Source organism: Mastomys coucha, unplaced genomic scaffold, assembly GCF_008632895.1.
Source record: "Mastomys coucha isolate ucsf_1 unplaced genomic scaffold, UCSF_Mcou_1 pScaffold16, whole genome shotgun sequence".
In the NCBI taxonomy this organism is placed as follows: domain Eukaryota; kingdom Metazoa; phylum Chordata; class Mammalia; order Rodentia; family Muridae; genus Mastomys; species Mastomys coucha.
The window spans coordinates 37544207-37564765 of record NW_022196898.1 but is presented as its reverse complement, the minus strand read 5'-3'; the positions used below and the strand labels follow the sequence as shown (position 1 = coordinate 37564765).

At 52.1% G+C, this 20559-nt stretch overlaps 1 protein-coding gene and 1 long non-coding RNA gene across 12 annotated transcripts in view; one reads left to right on the top strand and one right to left on the bottom strand.

Annotated features, from left to right (window-relative positions):
• The window catches only part of Arhgef2 (Rho/Rac guanine nucleotide exchange factor 2), a 42058-nt gene that overhangs the window by 15386 nt on the left and 6113 nt on the right, over positions 1–20559 (bottom strand). For 2 of the 9 annotated variants that reach the window (XM_031374405.1, XM_031374407.1), the window contains exons 3-8: positions 18239–18356; positions 17289–17328; positions 16142–16235; positions 2933–3077; positions 748–815; positions 391–454 (exon numbers count right to left, since the gene is read on the bottom strand). In XM_031374405.1, coding sequence (XP_031230265.1) covers positions 391–454; positions 748–815; positions 2933–3077; positions 16142–16235; positions 17289–17328; positions 18239–18356 — 529 coding nt within the window. Of the gene's footprint in view, positions 1–390; positions 455–747; positions 816–2932; positions 3078–10968; positions 11463–13098; positions 13191–16141; positions 16236–16344; positions 16589–17288; positions 17329–18238; positions 18357–20559 lie in introns of those variants that run through there. The other 7 variants (XM_031374406.1, XM_031374410.1, XM_031374409.1 and 4 more) reach the window with 7 other exon arrangements.
• The window catches only part of LOC116093138, a 23373-nt gene continuing 14233 nt past the window's right edge, over positions 11420–20559 (top strand). The window contains exons 1-3 of one of the 3 annotated variants that reach the window (XR_004119637.1): positions 11420–11586; positions 15934–16016; positions 16130–16256. This is a non-coding gene — a long non-coding RNA (uncharacterized LOC116093138). Of the gene's footprint in view, positions 11721–15933; positions 16017–16129; positions 16257–20559 lie in introns of all 3 variants that reach the window. The other 2 variants (XR_004119636.1, XR_004119635.1) reach the window with 2 other exon arrangements.

Below are 20559 nucleotides of genomic sequence, written 5' to 3'. Positions count from 1 at the left end.
CCCCCCCCCCCACAAGCCTATAAGCAAACTGAAGGCCGGAAATTAAGATCCAAGTCTGCAGTGATCCAAGCTGGTGAGAAGGAACCTGGGCACCATGCTTTTTCTGAACTGACAGTGGACAGTCAATCCCCCAACGAAGTATAGATAAATGGCTATCATAACAGGATGCGACAAGGCTCAAGTAACCTGCCATCCTCCTCCCTCTTCCCTGTGTGGACTAGCCTGTCTAGATACCAAGCCCAAGAGTAAGGGCCATCCCTAATGGCACTCCTGCCCAAGGCACTTCCATTTAAAAGGAGTTGTGTATCTGGGTGTGACCTCAGGGGGGCAGCAGAGCCATGGGCTCAGCAGCTTGGTGGTCCTGTGAGACTGACTTTCCCTATTACTCACTCTTACTTCGTAGAGAGACGGACTGCAGGGCTGTGTTGTTCCTCAACAGTGCAGCTTTCTGTTGCTGTGAGACACAGGGCCAAAGAGAGACACCAAGAACAACAGTCACCCAAAGGCTACCCCGCCACAAACCCAGGACAAGCCAGGATCTGGCAGCTGCCCTCTTGAGAGAAAGCTGACCCTGCAGTTAAGAGCAGCAGGATGGGTAAACTAGTGTGGCAGGACTGCGTTTCCATAGGCCGAGGGTCTGGGGTACCCCATGTCAAGGAGAGGGACATAGGGTGAGGAATGAGTGGAAAGGCCCGCAGGTATGGCACTGCCCTCCCCGCAAGCCCTCTGCCCACCCTGCCATCTCACCTTCTGTTTGACCTTGGTACAGTTGGCCAGGGTGTCTTTACAGCGGTTGTGGATGGTCACGTTACATGCTGGGAGGGTGGGGTAGAGAGGGTGAAGGGAGGGCTGGGGTGGCACAGGGGGTGACACACCCACATGTAAACACCCAACTTCCCCGGGCCATATAGCCTGCAGACACTCTCCTAGCATCCCAGAGTTGTTGGTCATTCTCACATGTCAACCCCTCCCCCACCTCCCTCTTCCTTCCAGCAGGAGTTGAAGTGAGAGGGGTCTGGTATGGATGATCTCTAGAAGGGTGGGAAATCCTATGGCCTGGAGGACCACAGGGAAGAAAGGTGTTTGCTGCTTGGGAAGGGCAGAAAGCACAAAGGAGATGACACTGCAGATGACCATGGGGATTCCCAAGGCCAGAAGTTGACAGAGAGCCAGAATGCACCTTGGTCCCTGAGAAAAGCTCCACTCAAAAATGCTCATTTCGCACACCTATAAATAATCCCAGCACTTGGGAGGCAGAGGCAGGCGGATTTCTGAGTTTGAGGCCAGCCTGGTCTACAGAGTGAGTTCCAGGACAGCCAGGGCTACACAGAGAAACCCTGTCTCGAAAAACCAAAAAAAAAAAAAAAAATGCTCATTTCGCAGATGAAGACTCTGCTCTGAATGCCGCTTGTTTACCTAGGTCACCCAGCTAAACTTAGATGTGCTCAGTCAGATCCAAAAGCCACACTCTTCCACGTGCGTATATGCTAGTGGCTTCTGCTTAGTGCTTCAAAGCCTGGACCAGTGGCCCTTCCCTTTCCCATCTTGGCAGCCTCTTGCCTTAACTCCATTCTGGGGGCCTTTTCTCCTGTGGGCCTGGGAAGTTCTGTTCCCCAGTAAGGCAAACTACAGCTCCCACACTCCATCTGCTTCTCCCCCATCCCCCACCCCACCTCTCCATGAAGTAGGAAAGGAAAAAAAAGAGTAGCTGAGCCTGCACTCAGGACCATGGCTGTTCCCTTCCTGACATGCCCTCAGCTCTACAGCTCCCTCACCCCCTCCCCCCAAACACCACAGGAAACTCTGCTAACTCAGGCAGACAATGCCCAACACCATGCTCACTTCCACAAATACAAGGCGCACAGGGTGAGGCAGAAGGGGCCGACGGAAGCCTGGCTGTGGCAGTGCCCACCCCCTGGAGCTCCCTTCTCCTACCCACAACACCTAGTGTCTCTGGATCAAGCCTCCGCTTTTCACCTGCTCTCAAAATAGTGCTACCCACCTCCCCAGTTCCCCTGGCAACACGCTTCCGGATTGAGTATTTTGCCAGGTCTCTAGAGGGATCTAGATTGGGGTTACCTCCTCATCCTTTTGGCTCTAGATCAAGTGGTAAAGAAGTAGGGGGGGCAGGCCCCTCTGGTTCTTTCTCTTTCTGAGGTTCCTTTTCAACATCCCAAAGGGATTAGGAGGCTAGAGTGGAGTTGTGCTGGTCAGCATCAAGCTACAACACTCTCATCTACTCAGAGGAAGGCATGGGGGGTGGGGGTGGGGCAGGGCGGAGCTGGAGCCCTCTGCACTGGTATCCTAAGGAGGTCGGAATTCCTGTCTCCTTCCTGGGACAGGATAAGGTTAGACATGGGCAAGATTAGGCCTTTTGAGCCCTTCCCTCCATCATTCAGGTCTCTGCTGAATTTCTTTACAGAAGTAGATAATCCCAGCCTGTCCTTGAATCAGCAGACTTCTGTTCCACTCACAACAGAAAGGCAGGAGCAAGGGATCCTCAAGTCTAAGCTGTCCAGGGAGACAGGCAGAGGCAGCTGCAGGGCTGGCAGCTTCCCTCCGTTCCCTACTCCTCTCCCACCCTGCTTTATAACACACATTCCTGCTCATTCTCCAGGCAGTTCTCCGAACTGTCAGCAGCTGTTCGGGGAGCGAGGGGGATACCCAAGCCAGTGACAGCTGCATGGAGAGTAACAACAGCCTCTGTCACCCCACACCCAAGAGACCAACCAGCTTACGCCACATTCCAATAGCCACCATCCAGTGTGGGCAAGGGCAGCAGGAGACCAAGCACCTGAGCATGACTCTTGAGCTCAGCTGGGATCCAAAAAATAGAGTCCCTTTAAGGATCCAGGGTGGAAGGGACAGACGGATGGAAGAAACAGGGTTGATGGCAACCGAGGCTAGGTCACCTTTGGGACCAAAAACTTACTGGGACAAATGAGGGCTTCCTTAGCCGTGATGCTCTTGTTGCAGGCATAGCACATAGTCATGCCGGAGACCGAGATGGTGGTGAAGAGGTGGCCGTTGGTATAGCGGGCATCTTTGGCTTCCTTCATCTTCTCCTTTTCCCGGGTCTGTGGAAAGGTCGAGAGACAGAAGTGAGGCTAGAAGATACCCAGCCAGGTACCTGGTGTCCAGAGAAACAGGACAAAAGCAGAGGCATGGGAGAAATGCCTGCCTAGAGAGAGGCTGGAGTGACACCAATTGCTGAAGCATAAGTCGCTATGCACTGGTGTCCGAAATGGCTGTCCAGGGATGACCAGGCCCTGGGCCGTCAGTCCCTGAGGCTGCTAGGCCTTTGACCTACCTGACCCCGGCGACTGGGCTGCCTCCTGTTCCCACTCATCTCCCTAGCTCTAAAGCTCTGCGTCCTCACTCCACCTTCCAGCCTTAGCTCTGCTCGCCCCCGGGCTGCTGTATGCTTTCTCTGTGCTGGGGGAAGATGCGCAGAGAGAGGGGAGGACCAGTGAAGCAGAGGGTGCCAGCTCACCAGCGCTTTCCAATCTATGGGAGTTAGCTCCTCTCATAACCATGACAACGGGTGTTGGAGCTGCTGTCTTCAAAGCAGTCATGGGGGAGCAGGGATGGCAAAGCAGGAGATCCCCTTATTAGATTGGCTTGGGGGGGCAGGATGCCTCTTCAGACACATCAACTCAGAGGTCAGGACCCCAACCCTCTAACTCTTCTACTTATACTCAAAGCCCAAAAGATTCCTCACTAGCTCTGCGTGTGGGGGGGGGGGGTGGGGGGGGAGGAGGTAGGAGTTCAGGTACCCAAGAATACCCTTGAACACAACAGCGCTGGAATTGTAGTACTCTTGAGTACATTCTTGCCCCCTGAGGTATGTTTACCTTTGCCTTTAACCCCCTACCTCCTCCAGCTTCTGTAAGAGTCCTTGACTTCTTTGCTGTTCTTCCCCAAGCTCCAAGAGCCAGAAAAGGTGAAAAGACAACATTGGCTGCAGTAGCCCATGCCTGTTAACTCCTGCACTTGGGAGCTAAGACAGGAAGACTAAGACTATTGCAGCAAACCTGGACTGTAGAACAACTATCTCAAAACAACAACAACAACATACTCATGTACAAACAGCACTGAAGAAGTAGAGGCAGGAAGCTTGAGAGTTGAAGGACCTCCTTGACTATATAGTGATATGAGGTCCTATCGCAAAACACCATCACCATGACCATCAAAACAAAACAAAACAAAACCCAAAACAAACAGGTTAGAAGAGAGCTTAAAAGAAAAGCAAAGGCACTCGATGACCCCAGGTCAATCCCTAGGCCCCACACGGCAGAAGAACAGAACTGACACCCACATCCAAACCATGGAGAGGACCCAATAAATCAGAAAGGGCAGGATAAATGGTACAGTGGGGCATGCCCTTAATCCCAGCACTCGGGAGAAGAGGCATGCAGATCTCTGAGCAAATTCCAAGCCAGTCAGAGTGAGATCCTGTATCTAAAGTAATTAACTAATTAAGTAAAGATGTTAGAGGACAGGCCAGGCAGGAGTGAAGCTCGACTTTAAACCTAGCACTTGGGTGGCAGAGTCGGGCATATCTCAGACTTCAAAGGCAGCCTGGTCTACACAGTGAGTTCCAGGACAGCCAAGGCTACACAGAGAAACCTTGTCTCAAAGAAGAAAAAAAAAATGTTAGGGAACAAGGACACCATGCAGGTGGCTGAGGCTGAGAGTAGGAGCCCCAAGTTGAGGACATTGGCTCAGACCCTAGGACAGAAAGTCACAATTCAGTGAAAAACCGTTCAGCCTGGGCCTAGATAAGCAGTCCTGCCTACACCACTAACCACACTGGCAGTCAGGGGGAGGATGGGAAAAAGGGAAGCATAAAGGTGCTGAGTCAACAGTCCAGGGGCAAAAGAGCAACAGAGCACAGAGCCCTGGGCCTTGAGGTGGCCTGAGAGCAATGGACCCAGTGCCCTGGGCCTTGGGGTGGCCAGAGAGCAAGGGACCACAGAATCCTGGGCCTTGAGGTGGCTCCAAGGGTGAGAGAGCCCAGTGCCCTGGGGTGGCCTGAGGATGATGGAGATCACCTCCTCATGTCCCCTCCTCATGCCTTCCCATCTCCACCATACGTTTTTTTCCTTTCTCCCCTACTGCACTGTTGGGGTTTCGTTTGGTAACTTTTTGTTTTATTTTGTTTTGAGTCAGGGTCTCACTATGTAGCTCTGTCTAGCCTTGAACTAAAGGTGATCCTCCTGCCTCAGCCACCAAAGTACAGGACTTGCAGGCGTGCACCCCAGGCCAGGGCTCCTCTCTTTATCCGGCCTGCCCTCTTCTCTCCTCATCTTTGCTTCTCTCCTGTCCTCTGCTCTTGGCACACTCCTCCTCCATGCCTTACACTCTTTCTCTCAGCCATGCATCTACTTCTCTAACCGATGGTCCTCCCTCCCTCCCTGTCCCTGTGCCTGGCTCCTCCTCTGAGGGACACTCCTCCTTCAGACTCTAGTATGGGCCACTTCAGCATCCCTTGCTCTAGTGGCTCCTACCTACCTGAATTGCTAGAAAAGTCTCCCATTGCTCCGCATTCTAGCTGCCTTGTGGGAAAGTACAGCTCTTTAATTGTTTTTAGATCAAAGTCACCTCAAATTCACCTCCTTGGACTTCAAAGGCCAAGCCTAAATATCCCTTGCCACATGCTTTCTCTCTCTCTCTTCACCTCTCTGCCCTCCCACGTTTCTCTGGGACACCAATCTAAAGTATGAATATTTATGACAAATTTAATTAAAAAACAAACAAGCAAGTAAAAGGAGAATAGCAGTCACCAGAAAAAGGCGCCTGGCAAGGGCCACTCCAGAAAGAACAGTGTGCTTACAGACACATTCTGAAGCTGAGACAGGTTCTTACCACACAGCTCTCTGTACTACCTGCCTGGACAATTCTGCTGGGAGTGGCCAACGGACCAGGGCCAGAAAGGACTCTAAATAGCCCTTTGCCTCCTTGCACCACTGCCCATACAGACCCCAGCTGCTCTGGTCCTTGCCTTCCACCTACCAACACTCACCCTCTCTCCAAGTGACCCCTGCTCTAGGTGGGCAAGCAGAGGGCAGCAGCCACAGCAGCAACAGCACATCCCAGCACAGGCACTGGCCAGCGGCGAGCGGCCCTGGCACGACCTAGCACTATTGTCCCAGAGATGGCTGTATTGAGCCCGCCCCAGGAGAATGGAAAAACATGGGAACTGCTTACTGGGGGGTGGGGGGGTGGGGGTGCTGGTGGATTGATTCACTGTCTCCCGTTTACACACAGCAAGCAGAGTAGCTCTTCATCTCCTCCATACCACAGTATGTCCAGGAGAAGGAGCAATGTACACACCAAGAAGCCCAGATACTGGGAACGCTGAGGGAGGAGGGTGGTCAGTTCAAAGCCAACCTGGGCCACTTAGCAAGACACTATCTTAAAAGAAAATGTCTAAAAAGGGCAGGGGATGTTGCTCAGGGTTCAAGGGTCTAATATATATGAAACACTGCATTTAATCCTAGCACCACAGAGGCAAGAAAGACCTGTCATTCCTCAGTCCAAACATCCACCCACTCAGGGCTCAGGGCCCTTTCTGCTTGACCCAACCCTCTGATGTCCTCCTGCTTCTTCTTCACAGACCCAGGAAGTCTTCCCTGCTCATGGACATTATCCAGGCTAATGTTACCTGTGGGGTTAACTGAATTTCAAACTGAACAGGCTTGGGTATTTCGGCATCGTGTAGCGCTAGGACTTTGGGGAAGGGGCAGAAGAATCAGGAGTTGAAGGCCAACTTTCATCCCGAGACCCAAAAGCCTCACTCATGTACAGCAGGCACCCAATTTGTGTTGGGAGAGGGATGTAAAAAAGAAAGGAAAGGGCCTGGAGAGATGGCTCAGCAGTCAAGAGCACTGACTGCTCTTCCGAAGGCCCTGAGTTCAGTTCCCAGAAACATGGTGGCTCACAACCATCAGTAATGGGATCTGATGCCCTCTTCTGGTGTGTCTGAAGAGGGTGACATTATACTCACATACATAAATTAAATAAATAAATCTTAAAAGGAGGAGGAGGAGGAGCAAGAAGAGGAGGAAGAAGAAAGACAGGGTCTCCTATAGCACCCCTGCTCTGGGAACACCCTTTACTGCCTGTGAGAACCATAGCAACTTCTGTCCCCTTTCTAGTCCTTCCTTTCCCTCCTCCTGGAGCACTCCCAAGCCCGATCTGCTACTCCCTAAGACTGAGACCTCCCCTTGGGGGTCAGAATGTCAACTCAAAACTTCCTTCCATTCTCACACCAAATCTTGGCCACTGTGGGGAGACAAGTTCTCCCCATCTTGTGCCCTAGGCTAAGAGAAAAAAACAATGATTCATAGAAAGGCAAACCTAGGCTCTGGCTTCCAGGGCTCCTCAGGGTGAGTCAGGGCCGCTCTCCCAGTTCTCACTGCCCTCCTCTCTCCATACCAAGGCCTCTGGGAGAACTATGTGGTATTCACAATCACCACTGATTGTGAGAGACTGGCCTCAGCCTCTTCCTTCAGACTCTTGAGGGAGACCACTGGGACTAAAAGCCTGTGGCTCCGCCCTGGACAGCTGAGACACAGGGTCACTGGTTGTGAAGGGGAAGGGCAGTGCAGAGCTTGCAAACTTGGTTTCAATTCCACAAGGGGAAAATCTATGAGCCTGGAGAACCGAAGAGAGAGAGAAGATTCCTGATTCGAGTCCAGGAGGAGGACTTTGGATGCTCTGTGGGAGGCCCTGCTCCTTCAGACACTCCAGGGAAGGAAATGAGAGACTGGAAGCTGAGAGAGGGTAGCCAAATGCAGACACTAAAGCCACAGCCAGAAACAAAAGAGAAGGCCATCACAGAATACACAAAGGCACTTAGAGAACCTCTGCTTAATGAAGGATGCTAAGCCACAGGGCACAGGAATGGGCAGCATCCTGAGGATTTGGGGGGAAAAGGGCACTTTAAGCCATAGGCAATAAAATCCAGCTAGATAGAGACTCTGAGACCCAGTTACCCTGGACCCCAGCCTGCTCCCCACCCAGCCACACCTGTCGGGCCAAGAGGGAGAAGGCAAGAAAAACGCAGACAGACGGGCATTTGTACAGGCAAACAATAGCTGTGCCAGACTCCCTGCCCTCCTGGCACAAGGCAGGCCAGCTGAGTTGGGAGGGGGTAGCTGCCGCCTGCAGCCCTACCCCCACCTCCCTAAGGAGACACAAACAAACCCAGAAGGGTCTAGCCAGCACTTCTCAGCCATTTCTCTACCAGCTCCAGAAACCGCGACCGATGCACTCAAAGCCTACATCAACACAGAGGCTGAACTTTGAAATGAGAACTACTTCCTTATGTCCACTGAGCTTGGTAAGCACGAATTTTCAAAGGGTACCTACCCCTGAGCATCTCTGACGGAGAGACACACCCCCAATACAAGAAACACTCACACATGGGAATCACAGTTTGATCTGTGCCCTCCCTGATTGAAGGTCACAATTCCAGTAGCAGAAACCCAGACCCTTCTTCGCCTCCTCTGGTGCGCCTGGGTGTTCTTAGGTGCTCCTCAACTGTCTTGTCGTCCCTAGGTGACCTCTCTAAGGCTTAGGCTCCCTATGCCCAGCTTTGCATCTTTCTCCCCACCCAGTGCTTTCCTGAACGCCCATGATCCCTAGGAGCCCTTTGGATGGCCTCCAGACTTCAGCTTCCTAGAGGACGCAACTCCTACAGTCTCCCAAACTATCAGGATTCTTCTTTCCCTCCAGGGCTCCCCCAGCCCTGCCCTCCTGGCCCTGCAAACAAAGCCAACCACCTCTCTGGTACTCAGAACAAAGGCAGCCTGCTCTCTCTGCTCCCCAACACACACGGGGTTTAGGAAGACCCATGGTGCTCCTGCTTTGTTCTGTGGGCCAAGACGGTTAGGGCTTAGGAAAGCAGGGTGGGGAGATAAGGGGGCCTAAAGATGGAAAGAGCAGCTTTGAGGCTTGAGGAGGTAGGAAGTAGGGCAGAGAGAACTGAGGGGGCGGAGAACAGAAGACAGCCTGGAAGAGCAGAAACAATGCAGAGAAAAGGGAAGCGTGGAGGGCGGAAGGAGAGAGCCTATGCCGGAGAAGGAGAAAGGGGCAGGTTACACTTGAATTCTTCTTTCTGAGAAGATATCTGAGAGTAAGGAAAGAGGTGGGGGAGGGCAGCGGATCTCTCTGCTGACCCTTCTCCCTCCCTCGTAGGTAGCGGGAAGACCACGTTCCTCAAATAATCTCATTTCCAGTGGGCCCCTCGACTTCCCACCACAGTATAAAAAGAAAGGAGACAGCTGGTGTGCTCGGGGACGGGGAAGAGGGAGATCCAGGGTTGGTGGCTAAGAACCAAGTCGGTAACCACAGCTTTCCGGAGGTGTCCCTCCCCTTCCGACCAGCTTAAACTGACAACCTCCCTCCTCCCTATGGTCTCTCTGCCCTCTCAGAACCACTCACTGGTCTCTGGGAGACCAGTCAGATTCCCAGATGCCCTCTCCTCCATAGCTAGCTAGCTAGTCACAAGATAAAAAAGCCAGGCTTCTGGATTTCCAGGTACCGTGTTATGGAAAAAGAAAAACGAAAAACAGGGGATGAGATGTCAGGTGTCTGGAGAGAAAGGCCCCCTGAGGATGTCTTCGTCCAGCCCCACAGGTCTGCCCCCTGCACCCCCCCCCCCAGTGGCTTTCCTTTTTAGGGTGGAACCAAATTTCCGTGCTTTCAAAAAGTTCCCCCCACCCACCCTGGCTTTACTCCAGGGTCTCGCTCAAACGGTTGAAAAAATAAACAGACTCTGGGAGCTGGGGCCTGGCCTGTCGCTAGGGTTTGTTGAGAGCCTGTCTGCCACCCCACAGTTCACACTCAGTCACCTCACCCTGGAGCTGCTCAGAGTCCTGCTAGCTTTCTTCCGGTGAGCAGACTCCCATCCCGAAACCCTACAAAAAGCCTCAAGCTGAGAGAGCCTCGGGCTCCCCACCCCCACCGACCTTCTCCCGGTGTAGCAGTAAAACAAGTAGCTAGAACGGGGAACCTGAAGGAAGGAAGAGGGCAGCTTTCCATTCGCAGAGTGGCTTTCCAGCCTGAAAATGATCTGCTTGGTTGGCTGGCTGCGGGAGGGTCATTACGCTCTGGCTAAGGACGGGGATTAAGATTAAAGGCCTCCCTGCCTTTGCTTTCCGAGAGAGCCTTAATAATGTGAGTGTCCTGAGGTCCAGGGAGGCGCCGTCTGCCTGAATCAGCACCCCCCCCGCAACCCCCCTCCCCGGCTTCACTTATTCATCTACAAGTCCTCCGCTTCACCACTTCCTGTGAGCTGAGGTGAGGAAAGTCAAGGCATTTGGGAGTGCGTCTGAATACAAAGACAGGGGGAAAAAAGGACACTTGTAAAGGCGTGCTGGAGAGGTCGTATTGCAGAATGTGCTGATAATTACACAGCCAGACTCCAGATGACAGGTGAAGGGCCCCCAACCCGAGGCGATAATCGAAATACGGCCGAGGGGAGTGGGGACAGGAGAACCAGGAGCCTGGAAGCTGATGGAACAGATAAGGGGAGGGAACTACTCCGGGTTCCTGGCACAGAGTCGCTCAGGATGAGAGAAGGCATCCCAGCTACACAAAGGCAGCTCGCTTCACCTGAGGCTTGGCCTGGCGGGGGAAAATGGGCGGCCGCTTGCTGTCCTGACCCCAGCCACCCGCCCACCCCAGGCAAGAACTGAATCACAGCTGGAAAGTCCATCCGCAAGAAGAGGAGGAGCTGACTTTTGTCTTGGAGGGGCGGGAAGGTGGGGGAGGGAGCTTGGAAAACACCCCCTCCGGCCCCCTCCATCCGACGATTGGGACAAAGGGGGAACGACCGAACCCGCGCTAGGGGGCACGGCCGCGAGCAACCCCCGGAACGGGTGTGCGGAAAGGGGTGCCCAAGAGCGTCGTCCCCAGGAACCCGACACGCTCGCCCCCCTTTCCCGCTCGCTCCCTTACCAGAGCAACTTTCTTCCGAGCGGCCCAAAACACTCGGTCCCGCCGAACCACTGGTGACCCAGCTCAGCTCTCCTAGATCCCCGCACGGAAGCTGCGCGGGTGCTGGAGACGCGGGTCACGTTGCGGTCCTCCAGCCCCCTCCCCACGCGCTCGCAGCCCCACCCACCCTGTCCGGCCGCTGCGCGCGGACTCGGGCGCCCCAGAGCGGGCGGGGGGGGGGCACGCGGGGCGCGGGGCGGAGGCCCAGAGGTCGGCAGGGCGCCCGGTCGCAGAGCCAGCCCACCTTGGTTGCCTGCTCCTTGCTCCGGTCGATCCGCGCGCGAGTGAGGGATTCGATCCGAGACATAATCCAGCGTGAGCCGCGGGAGGACGCGGCGGCGCCCGGTGTCCAGCAACGGCGGGGGAGGGGTCCGGCCGCACGCGTCGGCCTCGGGGACAGGAAGTCTGAGTCCCCTCGCCCCTGCACCCAGCGCCAGTTCCTCAAACCCTAGTCTCCTCCCCCACCCGGGCTCAGGAAGGGGAGAGGCGGAGCGGAGGCAGGGCGGGGTACCCGCGCACCGGACGGGACGCTGGGGTTAGAATCGCTGCAGCCTGCCGGACAGGGGGTCCTTGGGACAGGTTCGAGGATCCTTTTTCCCTTTAGCGCCTAGGGACACGCTCTGACCTCAGCGACCTCCTCTTAGCTCGGCTGTCCTTGAAAAACACTGGCGCCCATTCCGGGTAACTTCTTCTCTCTTTAAAAAGACCCTCAGGTTAGAGGATCCTATCGCCTTATCAGTAACTGGAAGACCTAGCCATAAGGGCCCATCAAACAGGCTTGAGTACACAGACCGCTTTTACAATGTTAGACTGGTGTGACAAGAGGGAGGAGGGAATCAAAGGGGAACTAAGAAGCTTCATCGTTACCAGGCTTTACTCCCCCAAGAGTGAAGATGGGGACTTCTTCCCAAAGGCTAGGAATCCACAGGAGAGGGTCGTCCCCCCCTGCCCCACCCCCACCGGCTGCGCAAGCTTCTCACCCCTCTGGGCCTTGTGGACCACACTCTGACCATCTTCTCAGCCCCACCTCTGCCAATTGCTTTGGCAGTAAAGGTGAGAAGTCTCCACCTTTCCTGAGGCTAGCTGAGGAAATCCTTCCTTGTGTCCTGACACCAGTTTTCTCCGGCCACAGGAGACTAGAAACTACTTGCCCCCGTCAGGAAACATTTGAGCTGGCTGAGGAGTGTGGGTGGGTTTTCATCTCTCTGGACCCTTTGAGTCAACCTGAGTTTCCTGCCACTGGGGAAATTCTCTAGTCTGCTTCATTTCCACCTTTCAAGGTCTCCCATTTCTCTGTAAGAACCAGAGCACCCTGGGACAAAGCTTTGTCAAAAATTAGGGTACTGCCTAATCTAGTCCCAAAAAAGTGTGTGGTAAAGAGAGAGGGAGACGAGGCCCAGCCACTGTCACTGGCCTGCTCAGTAGCAGGACAGGATGGTGTTAGGGCTGCAGGTTTCCAGCCCAACCCAGCACTCTTACAGTGCCAATTTTAGCCTCAGCCTCTAATTTGGGCTCTGTTGCTGCCTCGCCCACCCGCTGTGCTGGTTGGGCTCCTCAGCTCCTCACCCTGGCTCTGCTCCCCTCCCACCCTGCTCCTCTGACCTATCTCCTGCCTTGTAACTCCCTCACCTTTTGTACCCATTCTCCTGGTTAGGATCCTTATAGTAAAGGCCAGGAAAAAGGAAACAATGTTCAGTCCAGGCTAGCCAGATGAGGCAGAAATGATCTTCCCAAACCGATTCTGTTTTCTCTGAAGGAATCCTAGGAAAGGCCTCGGGACCTCCCATGTGCCTACTGGCTCTGGGTCTGCAGACTTGCCCCCGTTGAGTGACCAGCCAAAGCTGAGAAATGTACTAACAGTCAGCTAGAGGTCAGAATCAGCTGCCTGGTTTGATCGCTGGGGGGCTAGAGACCTCTGCTGGGCTGGGACCTCACTCTTCTCTAAGGCTTGAACCAGAAATTGTTATAAGGCAAACTCTGAGTAACCAGTAAATCTAGGTTTACCCCCAGACTCTCTGAAGGTCTGGTCAGTATGTAAAGCCCATGTGGAAGGTCTATGGGAGAAGAGGGCCACCTCCTCCAGCCTCTTACTGTGTTCCCCGCAACCTCAGCTTGCTGTCCGTTCCACCTACTCAGCGCTCCCTCATCGGCTCTGGAAAACCAAACCTTTAGAGCTGTCTGTATTTAGTGCACTGTCTTCAGCTTGACTCAGTTTCTGTTTTCTGTAGCACCTGGAACAATGACCGTTTTCTGCTGGGGGTCCTCCCTTTCCCCAAACCCTTTTATTACAGCCCCCCTCTGATCCTACCAGTGACATCTTTGAGAAGTTGTTTTTATATATGTATATATATAAAAAAAAAAAAACCAAAAACCTCTGCCAGAATCTAAAAGTAGCCAGTGCTTTCTTTGGCTCATTCAACTTGAAAGGAAAAAAAAAAAAGGACCATTCCCATTGACAGCTAGAGGGGAAGGGTCTGGTTTCCAAAGGGCCAACCAAGAGTGTTCCTAGGTGTCTAGATCCAAGCACACACAGTCCACAATCCACAAATTGGCCTTCTTCTGATTAATTGGACCTTGTTGTTGTTGTTTTGTTTTGTTTTGTTTTTTGTTTTTCAAAACAGGGTTTCTCTGTGTAGCCCTGGCTGACCTGGAACTCACTCTGTAGACCAGGCTGGCCTCAAACACAGAAATCTGCCTGCCTCTGCCTCCCAAGTGCTGGGATTAAAGAAAGGCATGCACCACCACTGCCTGGGCTAGTTTGGGTCTTTTTGAGCCCCAGACATGACTTGGGGGTATCTAGGGTGTACATGACCACAGTGGCCTCCTAGCAAGAGCTTATGGAGGAAGGCTTTGGGGTTTCCTGAGAGAGGCACCGGCCACTTAACATGATTGCTACACCTCTAAGTAGCCCAGCCTCTAGGTTATCTTGTCTGTGAAATGGCGATTATGTATCACCATCCCTTATCTCTGTCGGAGCTACTCTAAGAAGTTCAAGATGAGCACTAGGAAAGTGTTTGGCCACCTATAGGATGCCAGTCAAGCGGGGAGAAACATGCTACCTCCTCCTCTTCATCCCTAGCACTGTGCAGCACTGGTACCCAAGCTGGGAATAGGGAGAAAAGGAGCATGATGTAGGCACACACATTCAGTGAGGGTATAGAGAAGACAGATGGAGATATACAGAGAAGTCTGTCCCAGAGACCCTGGTGGAGCAGGACAATGTGCTGACCTACACTCGCTCTCCTTGTTCCTTGTCCATGCTCCAGTCTCTACCCAGGTTCCCCTTCTTCAGGTTACTCAATCTCCTACAGAGCTGCTAGGCCAAGGGTGAGCAAATACAATGTGACAGCCTGACAGAGCCTGTGTCCTGGGGGAGGGAGACTCAGATCCTAAGGGCTTCCTGCTTGCTTTGTCTTCTAGCAGTCTGATTCCTGACCCTGTCTGCCTCCCCCAAGTCCAGGGGTTTTAAGATTGTGATGTGTATGCCACATGTCTCCATCAGCTTCAAGTCCCTCTCTGGAAAGAGTCCTAGCAATGGACCTGCTTACACCTCTACCTGTCCTCCCTGCCCACCTGTAGGGAGGGAATCCTGTCCTCAGTCTTGCCTCCAGTAGAGTCTTGCCTTTGCACTTGCAACAACCTGACTGGGGGGGACCCCATGATTCTGCCAGACGGATAGGATGGTTTCTCTTCCAGATTTTTCTCAATGCTCAGAGGTAACCTCAGGGTGGAAACCATATGCACACCAGAGGGAAAGGAGAGTGGCTTATTGTGCTGTAGTAAGTGGAGCCTGCAGCCCCAGTGCTCAAAACGCTTGAGGCAGGATGGTCAACCAGGCTGTAGGTCTGGGTAGTCACTGCCAGAAGAAGAAAGGGGGGGGGGGAGGAAAGAAGGGAAGGAAGGGAGGGAAGGAAGGAGAGAGAGAGGGAGGGAAGAAATCAGGAAGGAAAGGAGGAAATCAGGAAGGGAAGAGGGAGAGAAGAAGGGAGGGAGAGAAGGAGAGAGGGGGCCACCATGGCTAGCTGTGGTGGTGCAGGCCTGGAATCCTAGCACTTGAGATAGAAACAGAAGGATCAAGAGTTCAAAGTCATCTTCAACTCCATATTTCATATAGCCTGGGCTATATGAAACCCTATCTCAAAAAGCAACAAACAGACAAGCAAATGAATGAATAATAAGGCCAAGCATGATGTCTCTCATTGGTAGAATCTAGACTTTCAGTACTCTGGAGGCTGAGCCAGGAGCAAAGGCACAGCTGAAGCTAGCTGGGTTACATCATAGCGAGTTCCGGGGGAGTCTGAGCCACAGAGGGAGACCCTGTTTCAAAACAGCAAAAAGTCTAAAAAGAAAGAAAATGGAGTAGAGCCGGGCAGTGGTGGCATATGCCTTCAATCCCAGCATTTGGGAGGCAGAGACAGGCGGATTTTTGAGTTCAAGGCTGGCCTGGTCTACAGAGTGAGTTCCAGGACAGCCAAGGCTATGCAGAGAAACCCTGTCTCGAAAAACCAATAAAAAGAAAGAAAGAAGGAAAGAAAATGAAGAAAATGAAGATTTAGGCTGCAGCCAAAGCTGCCTACTTCCCAGAGCCAAGGGGTAATGACAGAGGAGAGAGCAGGACACCTTCATGTCCTGGCATCCGAAGGCACATGGCCACACATGTGCTACACTAATCACATACCTCGCAGCTCCCACTCTGCCTGTGGTCCTATTTCAACCCTTCAGTTGCTGTATCCACCCATAAAATTATGAGTGTAAAGAGCACTTGGAAAACTCTTAACACCCTACGAATAAGGGAAAGGCTCTGCTGTAATTATCATTCTTATGTCCGATGGGCAAGATTTCTGTTGCCCACCTCTTAGCTATGGGTGGCCTAAAATGAGGGCGCCCTAGGCTGTTTCTCAGCTCCTGCCCTTTCCTCTCTTCCAGCTGTCTGCAGCAGCTGTCTGCTAAGCTGGAGAGAAGGGGGGACAGAGCAAGGCTGATTTACTGGGACACTCAGAGCTTTGAAGGTACATAATGTATTCCCTTACAATGAGAGCCCTTCCCGAGTCTCTAACAGGAGTGTTGGGGAAGGGGACAGGGAGGAAAAGAAGAATAGCTGCTCTATGCCTCTCTTTCCCAGGTTGACTCCTACCTTGTCCCTGCCGGTCATGCCCAAAAGGAAGCTGAAGGTCCGTCGCAGGGAGGAGCCTGTCCAGGTCCCCGAGCCCTCTTCCAGCTGTTTACCACTGCAAAGAGACAGGGAAGAGGTAAGGAGGGGGAGCTGGAAAAGAAAATAGACCACAGGGGTGGCAGGTGTCCATGCCATGGAGATAGGAGACCGGAAATAATCCCCACCTCTGTAGCTCTTCTGGATCGGGATGCTCAAGTTTTCCAGGTCCCTCTGTTTATGAGAAAGCTCCGGACTCCTCCCAGATAAAGGCAGTCTCCCGCTTCCTCCCCAGCTGAAGATGGGAGGGCCCAGTCCCTCTCAAACTGTTCTCCATCCAGAGTGGTTGGAGAGAGGTCCCTCCGGGGGCATTTCCCCCTCTCAGAACAAGAGCCCTGTGTAGACCCTTTGCTGTTTGGAAACAAGCCCCTGGGCCTAGAGCCAATAAAGAACCGAATTTCCTGGGATTTCATCAGCCCATCCCATGAGCTAATCCTGACTGGAGCCAGGAGGTTGTGTCAGCTAGAGAATTTTAGGATCACAAATCAGAGCCCGGTTCTTAAAGGGCCCATGTTTTGCCCCACACTGACACACTGAGTATGAGGGCTGCCCTAATCTAATAAGGTTTTGGCCACACAAGCCAGATGAACAGGTGCTGATTTTGCATGCTTATTTGCATAGTTATTGAAATGTCCCGCATCCGTCTCCATTTCTAAGCTCCATTTCAGGCCCTGTCCCTCGGCTGAGAATTCCACAGCCCTCAAATAGCTCTCCTTAGAATCACTTCCCATCAGCCGGTTATCTGCCATCCAAAGCCCACCCGTGGCCACGGTCCATCCAGCAGCAGAATGGCCAACTCCCCCATATGTCTCTGACAACAGCAAGCAAATCTCTCTCTGCCATTCGGCCGATTCCGTGGAGTTTGGCTACTCCTTTTCTGTCCCATCCCTTCGGGCTACTGCACAACAGAAGCAAAAGGATTCTGTGCAGGAAGATGGCCTCTCATCAGAAGCTTTGGGGGCGGGGGGGGGGCAGCAGTGTTTGAAGAAGCAGGGAGTCTTAGGGCTACAAAGCCCACACCCATCACTCCTACATCCAGGCCTTTTGTGGGCTCAGAATCCCCCAAACTCACCATTTGTTGAGGTCTGTGGCATGGGACTGGGTTGAGTTACCTGCAAGGTATACAAGGAAAAGAGAGGTGTCTAGTAAAAAAGCTAGACAAAGGCACGTAAGGCTGCCTTCCCAACCCCCTCCACCTGGATCAGGTTCCCAGGCTGCAGGTGCATGTGACGCCATTCCTGAGGGCAGCCACTGGGGAGCAAGGACAGAGGGCGGGGTCTGGGGGAGAGCACAGCTGAACAATTTGAGAACAAGCTAAAATGAAGAGCTAGCTGGAGCTGAACGGTTCGTTCCTGTTTTGGTAAATGGAGAGGGCCGAGGTTCCTGCACTGAGCTCCCCATACTCCGTCTTTTAATCTTTATTCAGTTATTTGTGTGCATGTCAGGGGAAGGGCAGACGTGGAGATCAGGAGTGTCTCTCCTACCATGGGGGTCACCGGGATTGACTTGTTAGACTTTGTGGCACCTTTATCCACTAAGCATAGAAAGTCTTGCCAGTCCCCACTTAGGGCATCTTCAGGACAGAGATGCACACGTTAAGTAACCATCCTCCATCTCTAGTGATGGGGAAGCCTGGAAGGAGCCCTTCTATCCGTGTCCTCTGCCACTGGCAGGACAGTCTCAGAGATACTGGTGTCTTGAATAAGATCCTTCACGTTAGCTGGGTGGTGGAGGCAGAGCCAGGCAGATCTCTGTGTTCAAGGACAGCCTGCTACATATAGCAAGTTCTAGGACAGCTAGGGTTACACAGAGAAATCCTGTCTCAAAAACAAAAAACAAACAAACAAACAAACAAGATCCCTCTCTTGAGCCCCAGGAGTGTATGGTGTCAGTCGTCTGAACTCCAAACAGCTAACTCTGGGACAGCTGGTGACATGGATGGGGAAAGGGGCCACCATTGGGACAGCTGGTGACATGGATGGGGAAAGGGGCCACCATTTCCTTGCTCCTGCTTTGACTCACCATTTGGATCTGAGCAGTCCAAGAGGAGATTGATACCACTCATGGACACAGCCTTGGACAGCATGCCAGGGGCCGAGTGAACCGAAGAGGCAGCAGATGGATGACAGAAACTCTGACCCTGGAATTGTGTGGAGTCCTCACATGAAGCCCTTGCTTTGCCCACCCTCCTCAAACGTGTCTCCCCCACAGTTCAGCCCTTCCACCAGGCCTCCCCAGATTCTCCACTACCCCTCATCTGGGCTATTTCTCTAGAAAGAGTTAAGATAGTATTCCGGCAGCTTAATCCATTAACCTGGAAAGAAACCACCACCTTATATATTTTCCATTGTTATTTTGTGTTTCTGTTGGGTGTTGGAGGTCAGAGGACGACGTTCAGGAGTGTCTTCTCTCCTTTCATCGTGGTATCCAGGGATCAAACTCAGGCAGCGGCATTCTACACAGCAAACACTGTTACCTGCTAAGCCCACCTGCCAACTTTCTTAGTTATCTCAGGCTGTACTTGACATCACCATGGAGCTGACAACCATCTTGAATTGGTTTTGGTTTTGGTTTTGGTTTTGGTTGTGTTTTTGACACAGGGTTTCTCTGTGTAGCCCTGGCTGTCCTGGAACTCACTCTGTAGACCAGGCTGGCCTCAAACTCAGAGACCCACCTGCCTCTGCCTCCTGAGTGCTGGAATTAAAGGCATGCGCCACCACCGCCAGGCCCCTAATTTTTAAATTAAATTTTATTTGTGTGTGTGTATATGTGTGTGTGTGCATATGCCACAGCACACCTGTAGAGATCAGAGGACAACTTGTAGGAGCTAATTCTTTCCTTTTTCAATATGTGCCTTTTTTTTTTTTTTTCGAGACAGGGTTTCCTCTGTATATCCCTAGCTTTCCTAGAACTCACTCTGTAGACCAGGCTGGTCTCAAACTCAGAAATCTTCCTGCCCCTGCCTCCCAGGGATTAAAGGCATGAACCACCACCGCCCAGCCACAATATGTGTCTTAATATCAAACCCAGGTCATCAGAAGCCCTTAAGCACTGAGCCATCCCCTGCCCCTCTCTGTCTCTCTATCTTTCTTTCTGTATATGCATGTATGCTTGCGTGTATATGTGTACAACATGTGTGCAGATTCCCAAAGAGGCCAGAAAAGAGCAGCAGATTGCTTAGGGCTGGTATTATTCAGGATATAAGCCAGATGATACTGGTCCTCTGCAAGAGCAGCAAGTACTATTAGCTGCTGAGCCATCTTTGTAGCTGCGGATGACCCTGGACAACAGCTGAGCTCCAGCCCCAGCCCTGGGCAGAGGATTTCCTTTCTGTAAAGGATTCTAAAAGGCAGGAAATAGGACAACAACTGACAACTGGAATTACATGAAGTTTAAAAGCTTCAGCACAGCAAAAGAAACAATTGGAGTGAAGAGACAAGCTAAAAAACGAGAGAAAATCTAGACATCCAAGTGATGGGACTCATGTCTAGAATATAAAGGGGGAAAAAAGAGGAAAATAAACAACCCAGTCAATAAATGGGCAAGCAAACCAGTCACAAATGACCAGTACATTTAATGAAAGAAAGAAAAAAAGTTCAACACCCTTAGCTAGTGGAACAGGGAACTCAGATCACATGGAGAGATTCTATAAATCTCCATTCAAAATGGGTATCATCACTTTGAAAACCAAGGGGCTATGGGACTAGAGAGATGGCTCAGTGGTTAAGAGCACTGACTTCTCTTCCCAAGGTCCTGAATTCAATTCTCAGCAACCACATGGTGGCTCACAACCATCTGTAATGAGATCTGATGCTCTCTTCTGATGTGTCTGAAGTCAGCTACAGGGTACTCATATACATAAAATAAATAATTCTTTAAAAAGAAAAAAAAAAGAAAACCAAGGGGCTGGAGAGATACTCAGTGTTAAGATCACAAGCTGCTGCTTGAGGACCCAGGTTCGAGTCCTAGCACCAACAGAATGTCTCACAAGTGTTTCCAGCCCCAGGTGATCCATTACCCTCTTCTGACTCCACAGGTACCAGGCACACGTGGGGCACAGACATACGCAGGCACACACATAAGTTGAAAATGTTTGTAAAAGAAAACATTTATATACCCATACAATGTGTCAGTTGCTACTGAGAATTTTAGCTGGGTTGAGCTATCAGTTGTGAATTGTGTTGATTGTCTCATCAGTTCTGTGTCCGAGCAGACCCTTCACCACCAGTGTTTGTTTATCCCATCTGCACAGACAATGGTTACATTACTGTTACTGTTCATCTATGGACTCAAAATATTTATGAGAGAGAGAAGGGAGGGGAGAGAGAGAGAGAGAGAGAGAG